We start from the raw sequence: 24,438 nt of genomic DNA on the forward strand, positions 1-24,438 counted from the left end.
ATGTCATATGTCATTGGAAAGGTGGTGCAGGAGGATCAACACAGTTCAGTATGCTGAACTGACATTATCTGTTATAAGGCTGCTGTTTGACTCCTTTAACGTATCATAAGGTTCAAGCCACGATGCCATGTGGATACTCTAGAGCTGTTGCAAAGTCTGGATGCAAATGCTTCACAAAAACTGCCATGTGAAAAGGCCCTGGGCTTCAACACAGGTGCTCAGGGACTACTCAGGCAACTTAATCTTAATCTGCATCATCACAAATATTCAATTGGGTAAATAATCTGATGTACAGGGAAGAATATGTTCTTTTGGAAAATGCAATGTAACTAGAAATGTAAGGGAAAGTCCAATTTGTTGAGTTTGTAAGAATGGTAACACTTTCTAAGGTGGGGGTTTTATTCCCCATCTCTCTCTTTTGCCTTGTTGTCTTGGCCAGCTCTTTTGTTTATACGGCCCCCGTTCGACCTCTTAAATTGCTGTTAATGTTTTAGCGTAACGAATTAGTCTCTCATCACGAATCAGGACTCGAAATAAAAAAAAAACCCTCCGAGGCCAACATCCTGAAATTGGGGTCATTCTCATTTGCAAGGCAGAGAATCTGAGAACCTTAATGCAAGGAAATTTATTCAAAGGCAGAGCCCCGGCGTGATTAGGCCCTTTGTAATTATAGCTCGGAGAGATTCCACTCCAGCCTCCTGCCTCCCTCATGGATTAGCAAGTGAGTCGGAAAAATACACAGGATTTAATTAGAGGCAAATTAAAATTGGTAATGAAATAGGGGCAGTAGCAAATGGCAGGGAGCTGGAAGGGGGAAAAGGGAGCCAGTATCTCTTGGGGCAGCACTGCCTGTGTACATGCATTTTCTTTATTTTACATTTAGAAATGTAAAGATGGGCAACACAGAATAAAGAGGAGGGTTCGGCTGCAAGATGCCAAAAAAAAAAAAAAAAAAGGCACCCTGAGGATTTCCAAGCATTGCAGAGTGTTGGCAATTCATTGCTAATCTTTTCTTCTCCCTCCCTTTCTCCACATTTGGCCAATAATGGCAAATTACGTAGGCTGGTTTACAGTAGACCAACCAACCATTCTCGGTTGACTTCAGTAGAAAAGGAGAACAAGATCCATCCGCACAAAACATTTTTTTTCTGTGACAGCTTTGTTAGCAAATGGCCCAGAACCTAGGGTGGAATGGCCTCCCTTCTTATGTACTCCTCTTGTCTTTTAAAATAACCATATTGTAGCATTTTCTGTAACGCTAGTGTGTCACACAGGAGCCCATTCTTTGTTCGAGTAATACTTTTCTCAGTTGCTGCTGGCATTTGCTGACCCCATGTGTGGTCCACGGGGAAGCCATACGCTCCTTTCTACTGTCATAACAGTCATCCTTTCTTCTGCTCCCTACAGCAATCATGTTTTTCATGATAGCACATAGGCATGTCCACATAGGCCTAGGAAAGTTCAAAACAGGCATCATGGCTGGGTAAAGGAAACAGCAGATGTACACGTTGACAGCCTTCAGAAGGTAGTCCTGAGTCAGCCACCACTGTAAATTATCCATACTGTAGAAGTAAACACACATTGTTCGGGGCCAAATTGTCCATATGAACAGTATCATTAAAGTAAGTAGAAGTAAACACGGTTGGGATCAATCAGACAAAAATGCAGCCGTTGCAATAAGCATGCATATTGTTTTCAGCATATGGCAAGGTAGGAGCATCTTCTTGCAACTTGTATTTCGAAACAAGTTTTCTGGATGTTAATGTCAGATTAGTAACAGCATCTTTGTAGAAACCAAATTATTGCTAACAAGGTCTGTTTGTGGGGAGATTTTGATGGGAGGGAAATTGTCCAGTGCAAGACCTTCATCCATTTTGATGACCTTTTTTCTTTCCTACTTGCAGAATGCTGTACGCCACAACCTGAGCCTGCATAAGTGCTTTGTGCGAGTGGAGAACGTCAAGGGAGCTGTCTGGACTGTAGATGAACTTGAGTACCAAAAGAGAAGGCCACCAAAGATGACAGGGTGTGTCTGACAGTTTGCCAGTCCTTGGGTAGAGGAGTGCTACAGTTCAGTATCAGGGTGACTTGGTCTTTCAACATTGGAGGGGGTGGGAGGAAGAACGCAGGAGCTATGGTGCACGACTAACAAAACTTCCGCTGTCAGCCTTCCCTTATGGACCGCACCCTCAATTGTAACAACAACCCTTCTAGATTGTACCAAAGATTATTGGAGTAAAATATTGTCGAAGGCTTTCACGGTCAGAGTTCATTGGTTCTTGTAGGTTATCCGGGCTGTGTAACCGTGGTCTTGGAATTTTCTTTCCTGACGTTTCACCAGCAACTGTGGCAGGCATCTTCAGAGTAGTAACACTGAAGGACAGTGTCTCTCAGTGTCAAGGGTGTAGGAAGAGTAATATATAGTCAGAAAGGGGTTGGGTTTGAGCTGAGTATTGTCCTGCAAAAGTATTGTCCTGTAAGTATCAAGATAATGTGCTAATGAGGGTATGGTATGTTAATATGGAACCATTGTATCCTGAAGTGATCTGTTAATGTGTGTAATCCAAAACTAATCTGTATGGCTATTGTTGAATGTTGTCTTTGTCTGAAGGTTTTTCAGGGCAGGAAGCCAAGCCTTATTCATTCAATGTAATGACTATATGTTACTCTTCCTACACCCTTGACACTGAGAGACACTGTCCTTCAGTGTTACTACTCTGAAGATGCCTGCCACAGTTGCTGGCGAAACGTCAGGAAAGAAAATTCCAAGACCACGGTTACACAGCCCGGATAACCTACAAGAACCAATTATTGGAGTAGTCCAATAATCTGTACAACTGTACACACCAAATACTTTGAGAAAATTCACATGCGGGGAATGAAGGCATCGGCCCTAGCTTGTGGCTTGTCTTCAGCAGCTTGTATTCAGAAATATTCTGAGCATAGAGGTCAAATATTGCTAACATCAGGGGCATAGACTTCTCAATCTCCTGGGACGGGGCACGGGGCTGAACCTGGTCCAGTCACTTATGTAGTAATCTATATTAAATTATTTCAAGATGGAATTATTTATATTTCCAAAAACCATATGCCATCAACAAATCATCATATGGAGTTAAAAAATATTTTAAAAAGCACTTGTAATAGTCTGAATCTCAGTTGAAGAAAGAGAACTCAGAGGAGAGAAAAGATGTCATGAACTCCTTCACTGAGATAATTTCAGTAAATATTTCATTTGTGTATGAAAGGAAATATTTCTTCCTCTCTCTTTTCCTCACAACTTAGGCTGAGTGTGTGACTGGCCCAAGGTCACATAGGCCATTGATGCATGGGAGGTTTTGCTTTGGATTAGATGCACATTTTCCACATCCAAATTCTCAAGAACTCAAAAATAAGCACCCATGCAGAGTTTTCAGAATTCGGATGGGGGCAATGTGCATCTAGACAGCGGCAAATCCATTGCAAAACCTCTCATGCATAAGTGGCTATATCAATCCCCGGCATCTCCAGTTAAAGGGACCAGGCAAGTAGGTGATGTGAAAGTCCTCTGCCTGAGACCCTGGAGAGCCGCTGCCGGTCTGAGTAGACAGTACTGACTTTGATGGACCAAGGGTCTGATTCAGTATAAGGCAGCTTCATGTGTGTTCATGTGAGAAGAGAGGAGACCTGAAAGGGAGATATTTCCCAGCTGTTGAGCAGTTGGACTGAAAAATGTATGGCATTTGCAACAATACTGCACCTCAAAGTCTGAAATGTAGGGCAATGCAGCATTTGCCTTCTAGTGCGAGTCTGGGTTTCTGTTATCCTAGCTGTTATACATCCAGTCTGGGGACATACCTTAAATGACACAACAGACTGATGGCAACAGAGCCTAGCACACTATTGGCACTATTTAAAAGTTTAGGTCATAACAGATTAGAAAAGGTGGGGTGGGAGGAGCGGGACTGATAGCCAACTTTTACCAGCAGCAGTGTATTATTAGAACGCTGAATGTCTGCAGCTGCTTTTCCTTCCTTGTCATCTTTGTTATCCCATCTTATACTTGGAAAGCAATGCTAACATGTGCTTCTTTTATTTACAGGAGTCCAACTTTAGTCAAAAACATGATTTCTGGCCTTAGTTATGGAGCACTTAATGCCAGTTACCAGGTAAAACCTCACTAGTGAAGATTTTACATGCAACACTGCTCCCATTAGACAAAGCTTAATCAGTACGAGTTCTGTATTTACAATTCAGACACAACAAGGAAAGCTCTCACTCTGTTGGTTCATTGTGGCATTGTTCAAAAGGGACAGCCCTCCTTCTTGTTTTTTTAGTTGCTGTTTTATTATATATTGTTTTAATGTTAATATGTTTAACTGTTCACCGACTTGAGGGTACAAATTGGGTATAAAGGTGGCATACAAATGTTTGAAATAAATAATTATAGAAGTCAGAAGTATAATGGGTATAGACGTCTGTGTGTCTCTGTTAAAACATAGCCGTGTCAGTTACATTTTTGGCATACTATACCCAGTGGTGCCTCAGTCTTTAATCTAGGAACTAAGGCCAGTAATACAAGTTGCAAACCCAGATATGATAACTCTGCAGCCAAAAGATGTGAGGAGGACTATGCAACCTGCAAACAGAGGACAAGAATCAAGGTGTTGAAGAAATCCTTTATTGTTACTTCCTGAGCCAGTAGAAGTCAGGGCCACAATCAAGGATTTATTCAACACCTTGATTCTTTTCTTCTACTTGCTACTGCTGGCTGACTTCTTCCATACTATGCAACCTGATCATTCTTCTACCTCCTGCTTTTTTGCTTTTCTCTACCCAGGGGGACCATATGCTTGTAAGCTATTTCACAGGGGACAGTGACTGGGGTAGGAGGAATAGTGGATGGGGAAGTATCTATTTGCCACTACTGCTGCAGATTGTCCCCTTACCTTGCTGGTTTGCAGCTCTTTGAAGTTACATGTTAAATGTTGCTATAAACATTGAAGAAATGCTGCTTTCTACATAAATTTGAATGGAAACCCCCCTTTCATTATGATTACATGTAAATTGGAGAGGTTTGGAGTTTTGTTTTACGTTTTCTCCATAGGACAAGCATTAAAACTTTTTCTGTGACTTTAGAACATTCAATTATTTTTTTAAAAGTCTAAACTATCCCATTTTTCAAAAAAATGAACTACAAAGCAAGAGCAGCTTAAGTAACTTCACTTCTAGAATAATAATTCGTGGCCCTGGTTTTCAATTGCCAGCAGCCCACTGACCTGCTTCTTGCTTTGTAGTTAAGACTTTTCATATTAGGTAAGGACTAATTGTTTAGGTTGGGAGCATGTGTGTGGTTGATAGAAAAGGAAGGCAGATGTCTAGGCAATCTCTCTGTCTCCCTTACTGCAACTGGTTAAGTTCTGGGTTTGCCAAAATAATTCCCTTTCTGTTTACTCTCTCTGTGTGAAGAATATCAGGCTGACAGACTATAGGAGGTATAAGACCATGTTAGGAATTTGAATAAGAAGAGTGTTCAAATATGGAGTAAAGATGCTAGAGTGATGGACTAAGAACACTAACAAAGGTTCTGGCTTGTTTTCTAAGATGTAGGCCTTACCTAGAACCATTTAATCAGTCCTAACAAATTAAGCTTCAGGTCACCCTGAGCTAACACGAGGAAAATCCTAGTCAGCACTCATAACAAGCTCACCTTCTAAGAGTCTAGTCCCATTATTCTGTGTGTGTGTGTGTGTGTGTGTGTGTGTGTGTGTAAAGTGCCTTCAAGTCACAGCCGACTTATGGCGACCCCTTTTTGGGGTTTTCATGGCAAGAGACTAACAGAGGCGGTTTGCCAGTGCCTTCCTCTGCACAGCAACCCTGGTATTCCTTGGTGGTCCCCCATCCAAATACTAACCAGGGCTGACCCTGCTTAGCTTCTGAGATCTGATGAGATCAGGCTAGCCTGGGCCATCCAGGTCAGGGCATCCATTATTCTAGATCCAATAAAAGTAGGGTGGTCAGCAAACCCATTGCCAGTGAAGCTCACTTAGAAAATGTGGAGCTGGGCAGAATCATTGTTTCCCTCTTTGATAGGGTTGCCAACCTCCAGGTACTAGCTGGAGATCTCCTGCTATTTCAACTGATCTCCTGCCGATAGAGATCAGTTCCCCTGGAGAAAATGGCCCGCTTTGGCAATTGGGCTCTATGGCATTGAAGTCCCTCCCCAAACCCCGCCCTCCTCAGGCTCTGCCCCAAAAGCCCCAAAGAGGGACCTGGCAACCCTACTCTTTGAGCATCAGTGTGTGTGTGTGTGTGTGTGTGTGTGTGTGTGTGTGTGTGTGTGTGTGTGTAAAGTGCTGTCAAGTCGCAGCCGACTTATGGCGACCCCTTTTGGGGTTTTCATGGCAAGAGACTAACAGAGGTGGTTTGCCAGTGCCTTCCTCTGCACAGCAACCCTGGACTTCCTTGGTGGTCTCCCATCCAAATACTAACCAGGGCCGATCCTGCTTAGCTTCTGAGATCTGACGAGATCAGGCTAGCCTGGGCCATCCAGGTCAGGGCCAATGTGTAATTAGGGAATATTACTGTACTGTACTGTGGTTGCTTTATCCCTAGCTTTCTGTCTGTTTTCAGGCAGCCTTGGCAGAAAGTAACTTCCCTCTTCTGAACAGCCCCACCATGATGAACACAAGCTCCACTAGTGGCATGCTGCATGTGGGTCATGACGACGTAAGCAGCACTGTAGAACAAGTCAACAGTAATGGCAGCAATAGCCCCCGACTTTCACCACAACAGTACAGGTAAGCACTATCTCTCATAGGCTTGCTCCCTTTTTGCTGCCACGTTTGGAGATTGTCGTATCGTTTGGAAGCATGGTGTGTAGCTGGGAGAAACACTGGCATCAAGGAAAAGTAAATGGAAATCCAGAAATGTTGAAATGGCACAGATGTGCTGTAGTTTAGTAATGGACCAAACTGTATCACGGAAGTTGACCTTATGATGGCTATAGTGAAAATATAGGTAGATTTACAGATGGTCAACTGCGAATGTCAATGAGCAAACATGCCTTTGGTGTTTTAGATGGGTTCCTTCATAATCCTTGCCAAGTTTGCCACTCAAGGCACTTTAACTTTCTTTTTATACATGAGAACTCTCCTTCGGCACAAACTGGCAATGTACATATCTTCCTGGTGTAGTATCTCACCACTACTATGGGGCAAGTGGTAGGGAAGAGCTCTGGAAAAATATTGTTTTAATTATGTATCATAATTTAAGAAACAGAAGAAATATCAGTATTAAGAGTCCTCAGAAATGTTATTATATTATGAAGACTTGTTGGATTATATTTCTGTTTTTATTAAGAGTGTATCAGATGTCTGCCCGTTGTTTTTCATGTTTGGAAAAGGGCAGATTTCCCTGAGTGGACTGTTTCCCACCAAATGGTATCAAAATATCTGTGAACTTAGTCCACTCTCTGTTCTAAAGACTGCCTAAGTTTCAAATGAATTGGATAGAGGGGTCCGATTTTTAAGCCCCTTGAATAAGGTGTCCCCCCAGCCATCCTCTCTGCATAGTGGAAAAACATGCAAAAATGGTTGACGGTAACTACAAATAAAAGTAGTCCTTCCAGAGTGGTTGTTTGTGTATGGGTACTTTCACTCATGTTTGTTCCTGGTCTGACTTGGTCATTCCTTGGAGTTATGCATGAGTTTTCCATCCATTAGAGATCACCTCGCTCCCAGCCCCCACAAATCCCAGGTCTTTCTGTTCCTGTAATAACCCGATTCTCAGCCCAGATGAAATCTCCATGCATAAGCCAAAGTGCGTGACAGGGGAGTTGGGGTGACATTTCTCTCACTGAAAGCACTACTACTGCTTTCTAATTACAAAGCAGTGTTTTAAGGGGCAGGGGCTCACATGCTTCCAGCTTTCTCTTAGTTCTTTCTGAGCAGACTCACACAAGAAAAGATTTTAAAACGATTCTTGGGTTTCTCTCTCCCACCCCCCGTACCTTTTAGAGAGCTCCATTATTTGAAAAGGTTTGTAAAACAGCACTCGGGTTTCTCCGAGGGGAGAGGGGAAATGGACGTTTCTCTCACAGAAAGCACTGCAGCCAATTACAAAGCAGTGTTTCAAAGGGTGGGGACTCAAATGCTTCCTGAGCTTGGTGACTGCTGGTGCATAATTTGCAACAGAAAAGTGTAGGTTAAGTGACCTTTGAGCCCCAGGTAAAACTCCCATGCATAAACAACCAGAGTCTGTCTAGTGTGGTGCCCACAAGGTGTCTTTCCCAAGATGCAAGGAACAGCACCTCACACACACTGCACAAAATGGCCAATGTAAATGGATGCTGCAGTTTAAAATTTCCGTCCCCTCCAAGAAAGACTGTGTTTGGCCAAGGCTTAGGCAACACACCTGATTGATCCTAGGGCTAAGATTAGCTGGAAGAAATGCGGTTTCCTTGGAGAATGGGGAGAAACTTTTTAAAGAAATAAAAAGCAGGCAGATAGACTCTGTTAAATTCCCAGAATTATTTCATGATGTTGTCAGATCTGGGAATCATTCTGTGGAGCCTTTGACTGCCTCAGATATACCCTACCTGATCCAATGCTGGGTCAGGCAGACCACTTTCATGTTGTGCAATATCTGACTGTAAAGTCCTAATAAGAGGGGAGCTCCTGCCCAGTTTTAGCAGTGTGTGCAGTTTTGTTGGATGGTTGTATCTAGGAGCTGCATGGTCATTTCTTATAGACAACCAAAGGTCAGCAAGGTTTGGAAGGAGACTCCTTTAGCGGCAACAGCTTCTGCTGATTCTACAAACATTTCTGTTCTATAGGAAACTTATTAAGACACGAATATTTGGGGAACTTGAACAAAGTTGTACCATCAGTGTTCCTCTAGCCAAATGCACAGTTTCAGTCTATTAGTATGAGTTGGTCAGGTAGGTAGGTGCTCCAGAAAACTCATTACCTGATTCCTGGACAACTTTGTTTTCTTAAGCAAAGTACTATTCTGATTCTACTTGTTTTTTCCATCTTCCCATTCTTTAGCCATCAAGTCCATGTGAAGGAAGAACCGGCCGAAACAGAGGATGACAGCAGACCTGTTTCTCTTATGGCCACAACCAATCAGAATGTGACGATTCCTGATGAAAGAGACCTGGAGGAGGAATTGCCAGTGGAAGACTTGTCTTAAGGGCCCTCCCTCCTCATCTAGGGCCCAGCACTTCCCCAGAGACAAAGCAATGGCTCCCACCTCCTCAAGGTGACCTTCAGCGTTATCTTGTTTAAGGCACTTCTGCAAAGCAAAAGGGTTTCCTTGGGTCTACCCATTGCTGAAGGCACACCTTTTTTTCCCCTCTGTTACATCCCAGTGACTCTTAAAAAGACATTCACAGAGGGGGATGTACAAAGAAAAAAATACCAGAGTTGAGCTTTTTTCCTTCCTTTCTTTTTAGATTTTTTTTTATTTGTAATTGGTGAACGAGGATGGTAGGTTGTTTCTGTCCGAAGACTTCTTTGTTTCCCCCCTCTCCCATCACCCCACCCCTATGGGGATAAACAGAAGGTGTCTCGTATTGTCTGCTCTGTGTTCTGTCATTTTCAGCTCAAATGCTGTGTTCCCACAAATCAAGATTTTGGAAGTATCCAGTCCAACAGGGGACAGCATCCAAGCCATGAGCCTCTGTGAATGTTCCCCACTTTTCCTTGGAAAGCATTTCCAGTAGCCTTCCAGTTAATCCCACTGAGAACTTTGCACTAGGAGGAATCTTTTCACACAATATCCCCTGATCCATCTAACACCATCTATACATTCTGGAACAGCAGCTGGAAACAAGCCCCTCTGCAGTGGCCATGATGTTTCTGTTCATTTCTTGACTGAGAGAGAAACAAAAATCCACACTGGGTACAATTCACGCACTGTAGGTCAGCAAGCCGCCAAAGGGTCTATCACATGAAAAACCACTTGGTTATTCTTTCTCCAACCTGTGTTTGTGCCACTCTCTCTCTCTTGCAAGTTCAAGAAGCAGTCCATAAACGAAGCCATCATCAACGAAGCCCAGGAATGAGTGTCCATTCCATGCCATCATGTATTGTAAAACTTTCCGAGAAGCCAACACCTTGACAATTGGAAATCAGGCTGATGAGGGTCCCATGTGAGACTGAATTCATGGTGTGACTTGACTTCTGCGAGTGAAAGTATTGGCTTCCTGCTCCCAGCTTCCATTCAGTCCCTCCCATTTTAAAAACACTTCTCTGAGGATGAGGCAGAAAGCATGACTCTTGCTTGTTTATGGGGAGAGGTGGTGGGAAGTAGAAAGGCCTAGTAGGTATGAGCGAAGTTGACTTTGCAAAGCCAGGAACCTAAAGCACTTGGGGTGGGGGAGGGAAGGGGAAGGAAGGGAACTGGCCAATGTATGTGGCTGTAGAAAACAAACCAAGAGCTGGTTGACCATGCAAAACTCAAAGCAATATATATATATATATAAATATAAATATATAAAGAGAGATTATATACGTACGGGCAGCAAAACCTTTAATTTGTGACCAAACACAGCAAAGCTTTGAAGCACTCGGCTCCTTCTAGCCATTAGCAAGTCTGGTGCTGATACATCCAGCCCCCACAGCCAACGTGTTAGTTATTAATACCTAGACAGAAGCTACTAATAAGAGGGAACAAAAAGTTTCCAAAATGTTAAGTAGATGAAGTACATCATTCAGGTGAACAAGCAGTGTTAACCAAAAAAACTTTCCAGCATCCTTTGATTCCCCTTCCCCCAGTTCATTGTATGGTTGCCTCACAGCACAATACAGGAAAAATGTTGTCTCTGTAACTTTTCTCATCATAGAAAGCAACAGGTTTCCAAAGCTTCCCTGCCCTCCCTGCATGAGAGGGCCAACTCTATTTTTGTTGCCGCTTCCAAAAGCTCCGTGTTGTCACTGAGATTGGCAAGTTGAGGTAAATCTGAGGTGACTGCAGGGCGAGGGTGTGGTGAGTGAAGGAAGATGGGTGCTGTGCTCCTGATTCTGAAGCCGAACCATGTGTTATCGTGCCTCATCTGTAACCTGCATTCAAGGCCTACCTGCGGTACAGAAATTCTACAGTTATCTAATGCTTGTTGATTGCTCCAAGCACCATTCAGTTCAGGGGGCAATTAGTAAAGTGAGGAGAAATGCATTTTGGGTAAGGAGGTCGTTCAGCTACTCAAAGCAAAGTCTGTTTCTCCCTGTACAGTGCATTCTAATGGTGTTGGGACTCCTATTTAAAGGGCACTTTTAGTGGCTGACAGGTCATAACAGTTCCCCCTCTTTAATCCCCAGGTTTAGCTCGGAGGGGTACAGTAAACCAATTGGCACTCCTTGAGCCTTTTAAGTTTGGCTTTATCTTCTCTTAAGAATACAGGACGGCACTCTTCCCTCACAGCCCTGATTCTGTAGTAGATCAATAATGGTTGGGATCAAACTTCTCATTCTAGCCAAGAATGATTGTATCACTCAACAAAAGGTGCTCTCTGGGTAGCAACTTCTCTAAAGCCATTTAGCAGAGTCCTCTGAAGTCAGCCTGCTCCATTTTTCTGATGGACATATCTCCTAGAAGGATCCCTGGTCAGTTATGCTAACAAATTTTGTCTTAAATTCCAGTATGGTACATGGCATGGTCTCTGCCACCTTCGTGGCCCATTTCCCTTTTTCCTTTAAGGTTTTTGCTAATGGAAGACGACTTTAACCCTTAATCCACACCATTTATTGTTGCTTTACGTTTGAGAGATTATTTTTATCTAAGCAGTTGTATTGTCCGGTAACTCACAGAAATTATACTTCCTCACTAAAGCATTCCTTCAAATGACATGTTGAATTGGTCCAGGTTCTATCAAATCTAGACAAAGTCAAAATTTGGGAGAATGAAAATACTCTCCATTCTTGAATTTCAGCTGCAAGAATACAGGAATGCCATAGTCTTCACTCAGAAAACTACCAGTGTTGGGAGATTCCATTTCCTGGAGTTTACACTAGAGGTCTCTGCTGAACATGCGTTTTCCTCCTACTCTGTTTCCTAGTGTTTCCAATAGACAGCAAAATTGGAGAGATTATCTAGAAGAGCTGAAGTAATGGCTCTTATTTGAAGGGAAGTAGACTGTATATCTATAGTGACAAAGGGACAACCTTTAAGCTGTGGTAAGTTGGAGGTGACCATGCTTAAGGGATGTCAATTAAATTGAAGAAACTTCACAGCCAGCAAGTGGTTTAATCTTCAAAGACAGCCAAGATTGGAACGTGGAAGCTGAGAACACCTCAAAGTCCCATATGACTTTCCATCTATCACTCCAGCTCAACTCAAGAAGCCACCCATCATTAGTCTGAACAAATGCATACCACACCTCACTTCTCCTCTTGGGACCACTTTTAAATGTCTCCTTAACAACCCTCTACAGAATGCTTTACAATTGGCTTAACCGTTGACCAAAGACCTTTCTTAGACAAGAAGCATAAACCAAAACACTTCCTATTTTGTTTTGTTTGGTGCTTTTATTCTGATTTTTTTTCCAACTGGCATTGGCCAAAAAAGATAAATTCACAAAGATCCTACACCCCTAGCCCTTTGTCACTTTCTTTTGATTTTAAGTTATTATTTAAACCAAAGTTTACAGGTGCTGTTTTGTACATCTTTAATGAAGGTAGGCCAGAATCATGGATTGCTGCTTTGTTTGCTGTTTGTTCTTAACCAAGGGTACACTGTGGACCCTAGATAGGGTTTGCATTCCATGGGTCACTTCTGAACCTCTTTCCACCTCACTTTTGTCCTTCCTTCATATATCATAACTGCCTTCATTTCAGCTCTTTACTTTTCAGCAATTGTTTTCTGCAGCATTTGATATATTCTTTCAACCATTGTCCCTTTTCGCTGATTTCGAAAGGCATTGTTATCCTTATCCCTCTTCCTCATCCTCCAAAATGATTGGGGACCATGTCTGTTCTTTGGGATATCATCTGGACAAAGATGTTGCTGAAAATCAGCAGACTCATTGTAGCCCCTCAAGGTAGTATGAGTCCCCCTACACATTTCATAGAATTAAGTGGTAGAATTCTGAACTGTCCTGTTTCAAACTGGGTGGTGTGTGCATGGAGGGGCGATGTCATACTTTTGCAGTGTTTCCTTTTGTTAAAGCTCAATAGTTTTCTAAACTATTGCATTGGAAAGAAAACTGAGTTGTTGTTTTCCTGCTGCAGGATTTTATTATATGCAAGGAACTTTTAAAATGAGCAGGAAAAATTAGACACCCCACATTGCTGCAATCTGAAGTGGCACCTTCCAGAAATCTACAACCTCATTCTGTGCAGTGTGTAAACTTATGCTCATTCAATCATGAATCAAGATAGTCTTCTATTGAGTTGCTCTGCAAACAACTCCAAAATGGAGGGCCTGTTCCCCAGTGTTACAAATTTCTCCCTTTCCTTCCATTCCTACTGATGCAGCTGCTTTGTTATCAGTTTGAACTCTTCAAAGATGCCACCATCTTCTTGACTCACTGACCTCAGTCTGTTTAAACTCCTGCCTGGTACAATATTCATTCTGTGTGTTGGGCACCCGCAGCTGGTCCTGAGCTGCCCAGTATATATGTTGTTCTGCCAGTATTAACATGGTGTTTCCTGGTACTGTGTACAGCCAAGGTCTGAACTGTAACCATTCCCACTTGTGGGATTTTCTTTTTCTCTAGAAATATAATTGTCTCTGTTTAAACCAAAACCTTTGCCTTCCTGTTTGGGTTTGTTCACCTTGACCTACTTAAAGGAGAGGTCCAAGAAAAGGGAGCATGGTGCTTATGGGTAATATGTTTACCACCCACTATCCCAAACCAGTAGGAAGAGAAATAACTAATGGTAAATTGTTGCTTTATTGTTGGTTATATGACAGCCAGGTTATTAAAATGGTAAAACTGCCTGAATTGTGTCAGTTGGGGCTGCAGATAGGGTATCCATGTTTGATTGCTCTCTGATTGGGGGGGGTGGCGGCTCTAAGATATGCTTGTTAACAGGGAGAAAGCTACGCTGAATTCTTCTCCCTGACTTGCTACTTTTCTTCCACAGGGCAGCCACTCAGACATGCAACACCCCTTCTGTATATGCACATACCTGCAGCCTCAAGTGGGTACAGTTCAGGAAAAGCTTTCCAACAGAATCAGAGTATATAAAAAAGGGATCTGATCTAGAGATGAAGCAACCATGATGGTTTCAAATGACTTGCATTGCAATGATATTGACTTACCAATGATGGCTAAAATATCACTGGATTAGGCACCTATTATACCTCCTGTGGAAGCAAGACCTTTGAGTATAGTGTTTCTAGGGATCCCAGGACCTGGTTTCACCCAGAAGGAATCTTTTCCAGCCCATAACACTCTCTTAGCCATTTCTGTCAATTATAGCCCCTCTCCATGCAGCAGTATTAATGTATACATTCAGAGGATAGTTCTGGACCATGTTTATACTGAACTATAATCCTGTGGGCCTGGGCCATACAGACTCGAGGAGGGGCCTCACATGATTGAATGTTCTTCCATACAAAACATGTTTCCACTGAAAACTATATAGCATTTTGAACTGGTGCTTGGTTTTCCGTATGTAACAGGGTTGTTGTTTTTTTGTATAGTAAGGCATTCAAGCATGCAAACCCCCATGTACAGTCTGAAGTGGTTCAGTACAGACAGTGAAAACGTATCAGTGAAAACTAAGCTACAGTATAACTAATCGTAGAAAGAGAACTGAGTATGCTCATCTATGATGGAAATTATTAGTGTTTGGTTCCCCAGACAAGTCATCCCTCCCTCACAGATTGCCAGATTGGCACGCAGTCCAAGTTTGTGATCAACAAACTTTAATAAAACGTTGGATGTGCTGTTCTCCAACATCACTGCCTTGCATGTTGAAGCCAGGATTTTGCTACAGACTTGGCAAGATCGGATATGTATGTATATGTGTATATAAATATATCACTGTGTGGTTTGGCTTTGTTTTGACTCTCTCTAGCTTTTGAATCAATTCCTGGTCCTGATAGGAACTAGAATGTACCTCTGAGCTTTAAATAATAAAAGATGAGATATTGAAGCCTGGGTCACAATGTCAAGCTTATATCTGCGGAAGTTGGAATGGCTTTTAAAGGAAAGCCATTCTTCTATTTCTTGCCCCCTCCCCATAGCGGGGGTTCTGTTGTTGTTTTTAATTAAGTTTCTGTTTTTACTAGCAAGCACTTCTTACAACTAGAATCTGATTTAATCTTGCTCACTTATATAGCTTAACCATTGTAAAATGCCCGGCCCCTATAAAAAAGTGCAATGCAAAGCAAGGGTGTTCTGATCTTTACGCCTTAAAGTTCTGGGTCATTTACACACACCCTCACACACTTGTATATGGGGGCCTCTTTGATGATAGGTTACCGTGTGTACTTTTTTGGTCCACCTACATATATTAAACAACAAAGATCCGCTCTTGTGGAACTGCTGACACTGTCAACAGAGTAGCAGACCTCAGGTTTATTCGTATCAGTCGCAGGTTTCCTGTTGGCTCCCCCTATCAATAGATCAAGGTCTACCCATCCCACAGAATGTTCTTGACTAGTAACAACAGGATGTTCTTTCATTCGGCTTTAAACTTGCTTGACTAACACTGACTCAACCCTTAAAGGGACAACAAGCAGAGAATATAGGTCAGTATCGCTGAAGCAAGGTGTTCACTGAGACTGATTTTGAAAATTATTGTGCTCCACTTTACCTTAAAGAAGGGAAATGTGCTGTGATAATTTTCTTATTGTGTGAACAGCTAAAAAGAGATTAGGGCTTTAGTTAGCAACGTGTTCTTTTATCTTCTATTGCTTAAATCTGATTCAAATTACCTCACATGACCTCTTAAGTGCAAACCTGGGCTTTGAATGTTGTAGAATTCTTATGCTTGAAACCCAGGGAAGGTTTCTTTAATATTCAACCTTTCTGGGGCCACTTTAACAAAAGGGCTTTCCAAGCTAGTAACATAAACACTTTAGAACCAATCAACAATATCAGGCATAGTTGAGGCAGCTAAGATGTAAGCAACTCTAGGGTACACAATTACCAGTTTACCCTGCTCTTGTTCTTGGGTGCAGGGTGTGTACATTTCCCTGGATTTATACCAGTGTAACAGTAAAGGTCAAGAGTACCCAGGGATCAAGGGAAACTCCAAGTAATGGAAGGATAGGATTTCCCTAGTATTAGCAGAGTAAGTTTGGGCAATCAGTATAATTTTTCCTGGATTCTTTCTGACAAAATCAGGCTGTAAAATGGGAGAGACATTAACGTATACCCCATAGTGACATAATCTTCTGGCCAAACCTGTACTGAAGTCATGTTTTCATCTGCAAGGTTATCTCTTTGGCATTGCAAAAGCCAATTGTCCTTTTCCACAGACTTGTAGCCAGCTGGCCTTTGATTTCTTACGGCCGATTCCAAAAGCCATTCTATTTCTGTGCAGTTTTCACTTGATTAATAATGCCATTTTTAAAAAGACACCCCGCATGTACATGTACACATATGGAACTGACAAAAATGAATATACCAGACCATCTTTTAAACACTCATTTGTATCTATTTGGTTTCTTCCACATCATCAAAAAATTCGTATCGTATTGTTATTGTTCCACATGTCACCTGGGAAGAATTGTATAGAAGTATGATTTCTTTTACTTAGCTTGAAACTGTTATGGTTTTGCTGTATTCTTTCCCTGCCCCACCCCCATTGTTGGTCCATCAGCATAGTCGGCATGGCTCTTAGCCATCTTTTTCTTTGCCTGCAATTATCATGACATTTCTAAACTTCCTTGAGGTTCTTCTATTTTAGGTACACCTGTTTTACACACACAGCTTTCCACAACACACTCTTTCACCCAAACTACAAATAAAACTCACATTTAAAATGTCATGGCTTTGTTGTTACCTCAAAATGGATTTTAAAGGGGTAATGTGGGAAAGACCAAACTCAACTTGTAGCAGGATAGTGTGTGTATGTATATATTGATATATATGCTGGTTGAAAACCTACTAAAAGTAGTTTATTGTTGTCTGTTTAACTATCCTGTGATGAAACTAATGCAGGGAATATTTTAGGAAGGGTTTTTTTCCTTGTTCTGGAATTTAGGAAGCCATTCTTGTATCTCTGTTTGACTTGACTTGGATGCTGTTCCAATTTTTTATGTCATCTTTGGGCTTTTTCCCCTGTAAACTAGCTGGTAGAAATGGTGAGGGTGGGAGGGCCAGAAAGACCATTGCCAAAAAAAGAAAGAAAGAAAAGGACACCGGTGTACTCCTTTTTCTTCCCTCCTTGCATCTTGGGAGTTGGAGAAGTAAGATCAGAAGCAAAACATGTTGTTCTAAACCAAAGGTGTGTGTTTCTGTTTTGTATTTTGTTTACATGATTTTGATATAGGTGTTTCAAGGACAGAGACAAACATCCTACTTAGAAGAATCCACAGGGTCCTGTTCTGTTTTATCCATACCCTGAATGTCAAAGGCGTTGGACTGCGGTGTTCAGTTGCACAGAAGTGCGGCCACACTGCATAATTTGAAGGGAGGGTTCAGATTGAGACCATTCAAAGTGCTGAAAGATTTGCCAACTAGGAGTTCTTATTCGAGGCAGAGGGGTTGCTCCCCGATAGGAGTGAAATATTGGGAACTCATTGTTTCACCCCGACAACATGCTAGATGGAGCAGTTGTCTTGTGTTTACCTTCCCAAATTGCTGAGGCTCAGTTTCTCTCAGCTTTTCACCACTTGACATTCTCGTCTTCCAAATCTCTCACTGAATCTCAGGTGGCAGAAAAACACCCAAGAACCAATGATTAGTGACTTCTGAGATCATATCCGTTCAGTATGAGCCAAGAGTGGAGGAGTCATTAATCTCCTTGAATGGAAATGGGAGGTTAACATGTATCCAGAAATGACCTGTTTTGTTCATTTGTAATACTTTACTATGGCCCTCAGGGGCTTCTTCTAATTAAACCTTTTATCTTGTGAATGGATCTCTTCTCCCTCATCCTAGTCCCCAACATATGGTGGGAGGGGTGGGGGAATGTGGCATGTTAGCCCTTGTCCGCTGTCTTTTCCTGTTCCTGGTACCCAGGAAGGTGCAAGTAAGGGGCAAGACATGCAGTGACCTTAGTATTGTGGATTTTTTTTTCTTCCTCACATTTGTTGGTTTGATGTGATCCTCCTTTTGGCAGGTGGTAGGTCAGTGTGAAGAGAAAGGCTATGGGGGAATGTCTTTAAACGTTTGAACCATCCTCTTCTACTGCTTCACACTGCCACATTCCCACTCTGTACAAAGGAAATAGCATTGCTGTGTATTTGTACTCTGGACTTCTGTGTGTCTGCCCTGGCAGACGGTAAACCCTTGTACAGTAGATCTAGCTGCATGTAATCTGTATGGACAATGGCATTATAAAATGCAATAAAACTAAATTACCTATGAGGTGGTTGTGACTTTTTAAAAAGGTTTCTTCTCCAGTTCCTTTATAATAGACCATTCTTCTCTTTCATGTGTTTCTGCTGCTTTCTCCATATGATTCTCTAGCCTGTTGCTTAGCATTTCAACACTTCTGTAACTTCATAATGTTGCAGGGAGCCCCCATCTTCCACAGGTGGTGATTTAGCTCTGTGTGTTGAGTTAACCTGCATTCTGCTTGATTGCTTTGTGTAAGCTGGCCCTCTGCAATTAATCTGTTCTTCTGGGAACTTGCATAAAGGACAGTGACGTTGGATGGTGAGTTCCCTTGAGAGAGATGGAATAATAATTGTCATGCCCTGAAATCACAAATTTAACATATGGATTGATGCATTTTTGTTTAGAGTTTTAAACGAATTATGCTTTCTGGCCGTGCTGCATTTCATTTCCCCCTTTGAGTATGGTGTCAGTCTAACTATTTGCAGTTCTAAGTGTTCTGCTCAAATTATCAGAAATAGCTTAAAGGAAACACCTCTCCTTTTCCCGAATGGAAATTTGATCTATTTGTGCTATGGGCATCAGGGCTGGCCTTGATAGTTTAAAGCCTGGGCAATTAGATCAAAATGGCTACCCTGCCACTTTGTTCCTAGAATCTCTTATGGTCCCTCCTTGTTCACCTGCTCCAGTGGTTGTCAAAACTAACTGAGGAATTATCAGTCTTTGCCCCTCAGGCAGGTGAAGTGGCTCACACTAGGACAACTCTACAAAGCAGATAGCATTGCTGTGTGTCTGTAAACTGCATCCCTAACTCACACTCTGGTACCTTCCTTCACCATCTTAAGCAATTCCTCTTACAGCAAGAAGCTTGGTGCAGCACTGAAGGGTTTAGTTTTCCTTTAATGAAAATACACCAGAGAGTTGATGATGCCTTTGTTTTTAAATGTACCATCAGCACAGTAGAAACAGGTTCCTACAGCAAACAACCATAACTGCCTGGGGTTCCCCAAAACAACAGCATGGATTGCTGCAATATAGCCTCCACAGTGGTTCCAGTCCAATTAACTCCAGCTATACACTCTGGAAAAGACAGTCATGCTAGGAAAAGTTGAGGGCAGCAGGAAAAGAGGAAGACCCAACAAGAGGTGGATTGACTCAATAAAGAAAGCCACAGCCTTCAATTTGCAAGATCTGAGCAAGGCTGTCAAAGTTAGGACATTTTGGAGGACTTTCATCCATAGGGTCGTCATGAGTCGGAAGCGACTTGATGGCACTTAACACACACACACACACATAAACTCTTAATATTCTTTCCCTCCACTACAATTCACCAATGTTACAAACTGTTCTTCTGCCATTAGCAGACTGGAGAGAGATTCTAGAACACTGAGGAAAATCTTCTCAGTCATCAAGGAATTCTAAATTAAGTTTGCTCCAAGAACCTGTTTTTGGGGTATGGAAATGGTAGAGGCCTGCTCTCAATAAGGCCTTCCTAGGGGCACACAGGATAAAACAAACATGTGAAGGGGTTTTCCTCACCCATGGCTCCAAGAGGCAATTGCCTCCTCCCTAGGGTTGCCAGCTCCGGGTTGGGAAATACCTGGAGATTTTGGGGGTGGAGCCTGAGGGGTGTGTGGTTTGGAGAGGGGAGGGACGTCAACGGGTTATAATGCCATAGAGACCATCTTCCAAAGCAGCCATTTTCTCCGGGTGAACTGATCTCTCTCACCTGGAGATAAGTTGTAATAACAGGAGATCTTCAGCCACTACCTGGAGCTTGGTTGGCAACCCAGCCACTTATCTCCATTTTGGGCTGCACATTTTTACCTCCTGCAGTCTTTCTCCTTTCTCCTAAGCAGCTTTTCAATCCTAGGACTGGTCCTTTTGCTCCCCATTTTTCTCAACTATCAACTGCATCATTCCGTAGCCTGGTATTGCCGTCTGCTCTTCAACCTCTTGCCTTCCTATCCACTCCCATCTAAGTTCCGGATGTGCTATGTCCCCTTGTCTGTGCAGTTCATTTGGGTTCTTTAAGTTCTTCTTTTTTGCTTTAAGGTAGTTGTAAAACTGCTTTGAGAAACCTCCATTCTGCACTAGATTTGCTCTTGTAATGTGTGTACTTTTTGCCAGAAGTGCTGTTGTTTGTTCACTTACCATTTCTCTCCAGGAAACAATTGGCATATCTGATAACAATATTAAATGCTCCCCACTTTACTGAATGATAAGAAGTCTAGGTCAATACTGAAGAGTTTCCGTTCCATTGAATACAGAGCACTGGAGACTTAACATGGGTTTTGTAATATCTATTTGTAAATACATAGAGTGTAATAGAAACCAACAGACTCCTACAACAGGCAGAAACAAGACTGATCCTGCATCAGATTTCCAAACAGCACTGACTTCCCACAGACCCCTCCTGATACTGGTAGTCCAACTAAAAACTCTCTATGCCTCTTGCCTGTCCACAATGCAAAACTTCTACCCACTGTTTACTCTGCCTCTCCCAATTGATGAAAGATGTCCCATTCCAAAGGCTAGAGAGGCAGACTCCAGACCTTGGACAAAAGCTCCACACTCATCATGGCACATTGCAGTTCTTTTGTTAAACCACCAAAAGACAGCCTCTTTTTCTGCATCTCTTGGAATGCCAATCCCAGCTGAATTTCACTGCTTGTACATTTATCTAGTTCTACATCTGCTGCACTATGGATCTCTGCTTTCCTAAAGCCACCTCTATCCTGGCCATTTCTTCCTCTATACTTTAATATTACATTAAAAGTCCTCCTCTATCTAAAGTAAGCTCCAATAGTAATTATTGGTATACTGATCCACATCTAGACTATGTAACTATTATTCTAGATCAGCAAAGCAGTGTGTCTGCTTTTTATCTGCCATCTCTCCCCTCTACCAATTTATATGGTGGCATTTCATCTTGGAAAACCTGGCCAAAATTGTTTTCTCACCCTTCATTTCTCTATCTCTTCAGAAGATCAATCTGTGACTGAGAACAATCGATTGAAATAACCCATTACCTTCAGAACAGCCCACTTCTCTATCATTGACCACCAGAGGGTGGTGTTGGATTTAAACGTGGTACCTGTTATAAGCAGTCCGTATTTCTAATAGCTGGGGTGAGTGGAAACGAGGGCAATTGTACGCTGGCAGTGGGCGGGGGGTCCTTCAAAGCGCTGTTGTCTCAGATCTACATCATTTTCAGGGGAATGTCGGTGCTGTATTCTAACTCTGAGAGATGGAAAAGTACAGGCAGAGAAGAGTGTGGTAGTGGCAACTGTGTTAACCAAAGATTATGATGCTTGGGATCTCCCATCACCACCACCACTAATCTTCCACTCTTCCCCCTATGTGCAAGAGAAATGTACTGCTGTCCAACTAGCTAATAACAGTGTTATTTATGCCTGTGGAAGTTGGGTTCTCAGCAGGTCAGTTTCAGCATAGATTAATTTGCTGCAGATCGTTAATGGCCATCCTATCCAGTCACAGTTCAAGTAACTAAAGAGTAAGAACAGACTAAGGGAGGGTTTTTCTTAACCTATATTTATATGTAGAATGTTGATCCTAACAAGCTGCCACTTTATTTTCTTTAAATATCAGTGACAAAACCAGTGCTATTTATTTGTCATTAATATGGAGCAAGAGTGTTTGTCCTTTTAAAAAGTGAGCAAAATGAATTTGCTTCTTGAGGAGTTCTTCACCTCTGTGAGGACTGTCCCCCACTACTTATTAATTGGTTTAAGACAACAGGATCTTTGTGTCTGTGGGAAGCTGCCACCATGCCCTACAACACCATTTAAAACTGGTTTTTTAAATAAATTCCCCATTTGCTGGAGTGGGATGATAAAATAAAAGCCTCTGGTCTGGAGCTGGAAAATATCCATTTGTTACAGTGAACACAACTTACAAGTACCTGACCTCAGTGTCTCTGCCTTAAAGCAACAGGGAACTCCTCTACATGAGCGGCAGACTCTAATCTGGAGAACCGGGTTTGATTCCCAAATCCTCCACATGAAACCTGCTGGGTGACCTTGGGCTAGTCACAGTTCTCTCAGAACTCTCTCAGCCCCACCTGCCTCACAAGGTGCCTGTTGGGGGGGGGTAAGGAAAGGCGATTGTAAGCTGCTTTGAGACTTCTTATAGTAGAGGAAAGCAGGGTATAAGAACCAACTCTTCTTCTTTTCTGCTCATTGGGAAAGTACCTGCAGTGCAAAACATGCTTATCCTTTTGACAAACATTGCAGAAAAGTCTAGCTTAAGGAGCATTTTGGAAAGCTTTTGAGTGGTAGAAAAGAGCAAGAGTTCAGCAGCATCTTAAACACTAAAACGTTTTATGGCAGGGTATGAGATTTCGTGAGCCACAGCTCCCTTCTTCAGATATCAGGTGAGTAGTTTCTGCAAAAAAGCTTCTTATGAGTACATGGTGAACACATGAAGCTGCCTTATACTGAATCAGACCCTCGGTCCATCCAAGTCAGTATTGTCTACTCAGACCAGCAGCGGCTCTCCAGGGTCTCAGGCAGAGGTCTTTCACATCACCTACTTGCCTAGTCCCTTTAACTAGAGATGCCAGGGATTGAACCTGGGACCTTCTGCATGCCAAGCAGAGGCTCTACCACTGAGCCACAGCTTGAACATTGAATCCTGTTGTGTTAACATCCTGGAGTTATTGATAATATCAGTTTGTAAAGAAATGCCTGAGTGATCTGCAACCTCAATGCTACAATGACACTCCCCCACTTCACACAGACCAGTTTCTAGTTGGTTATTCCTCTACGGTGAGGGCCTTCTCTGACACTATGCAGCAACCAACATTGGAATACCTCCAAGAGTACACTTAGAAGGCAGGCACAGCCTCTGCACAGCCTGTATTTTCCATTATCATCTATACTTGATAGGGGCATACATTCCATTTATACTTGATAGGGGTATACCTAAAACCTAATGTGTGAGGAGGCCCTCTGAGTCTTAGTACATGGTCTCTGTTTCCCGTGCATGAAACTGAACCTGGTAGCTCACACTGCAGCTGCTTGCTTGCATTTGGATACCAAGTTGGGTGGCCCGGGAGGTTTATTATTAATTTATTAAATATGTATATATTGTAGTGCCTTTTTAAAGTAAAAGTAGACCAGATTATGATGGCACAAGTCAGTTTTTAGTGGTAGGATGGGAACTGGGAAGGAGCAAGGACTGACAGAGGCATATCCTCGTATACGTCAGATGGTTCAAGAGTCCCCCAGTATAAATAAGTCAAATGTGAGTTCTTATCAGCATGGAGTGCTTGATTTGTATTGAGACCGTGGCACATCCTCCAGATGGATTTCTCTCCTCAGAACTGGCTGGGTGAATTTTCCCTCCTCATCAGCCCTATCAGAGTATGCCTTGGCATCTCTTGTGTGTGGCATAATGATGCACAGTTGCACAATGCACTTTCCTGACAGCTTGAGGGTTGCGAGTGGCGCTTGGCTCTGTGCAGCTGCCAAATGGTATGCAAAGAATATGGTTCTGATTGCTTTAACATTTGCTGGCAAAGCTGTTTAACTCCATAAAGTCTGTTTGCACATACGTTTTCTTCCGGACTGCTAAAGCTGTGCCAGAATTGCTGCAAAGGCTCTGTTTCAGTTCTATTTCTGAGACCTGCACACGCTCTGCAAAGAGATCTGGCACCAGCATCAGGTTAAACAAGATCCCACTAAAATGTTTCACTTTGAGTTTTTTTATTTCCATTTTTATGAAGAAATTAAAAACATGTTTAATGTTTTTATTTATATCCATTCCCCCCCCTTCTAGTTGTAACAGTAAAACATCCTTTAAAGTATGCTAATAACTATATGTCAGCCTTTAGTGTATTTATTAGTTGCTTTATACAGAGCATTATACTAGCATCTGAAAATTGCTTTTTCTTTCCACAATTCCTTTTCTTATTAATGTTTTACGCATTTACTTTCTCTCGTTTGAAAGTAGTTTATTCTAAACATATTATTAAC

At 42.3% G+C, this 24,438-nt stretch overlaps 1 protein-coding gene across 7 annotated transcripts in view; it reads left to right on the forward strand.

The window, feature by feature from the left end:
* FOXP4 (forkhead box P4) overlaps positions 1 to 9,556 on the forward strand; it is a 159,484-nt gene extending 149,928 nt beyond the window's left edge. For all 7 annotated transcript variants that reach the window (XM_056844085.1, XM_056844088.1, XM_056844086.1 and 4 more), the window contains 4 exons: positions 1,905 to 2,026; positions 4,082 to 4,148; positions 6,613 to 6,779; positions 9,030 to 9,556. In XM_056844085.1, coding sequence (XP_056700063.1) covers positions 1,905 to 2,026; positions 4,082 to 4,148; positions 6,613 to 6,779; positions 9,030 to 9,174 — 501 coding nt within the window. In that variant the 3' untranslated portion in view covers positions 9,175 to 9,556. The remainder of the gene's footprint in view (positions 1 to 1,904; positions 2,027 to 4,081; positions 4,149 to 6,612; positions 6,780 to 9,029) is intronic.
* The last annotated feature ends 14,882 nt before the right edge of the window (positions 9,557 to 24,438 follow it).

This window comes from Euleptes europaea, chromosome 2 (assembly GCF_029931775.1).
Source record: "Euleptes europaea isolate rEulEur1 chromosome 2, rEulEur1.hap1, whole genome shotgun sequence".
Classification (NCBI taxonomy): Eukaryota; Metazoa; Chordata; class Lepidosauria; order Squamata; family Sphaerodactylidae; genus Euleptes; species Euleptes europaea.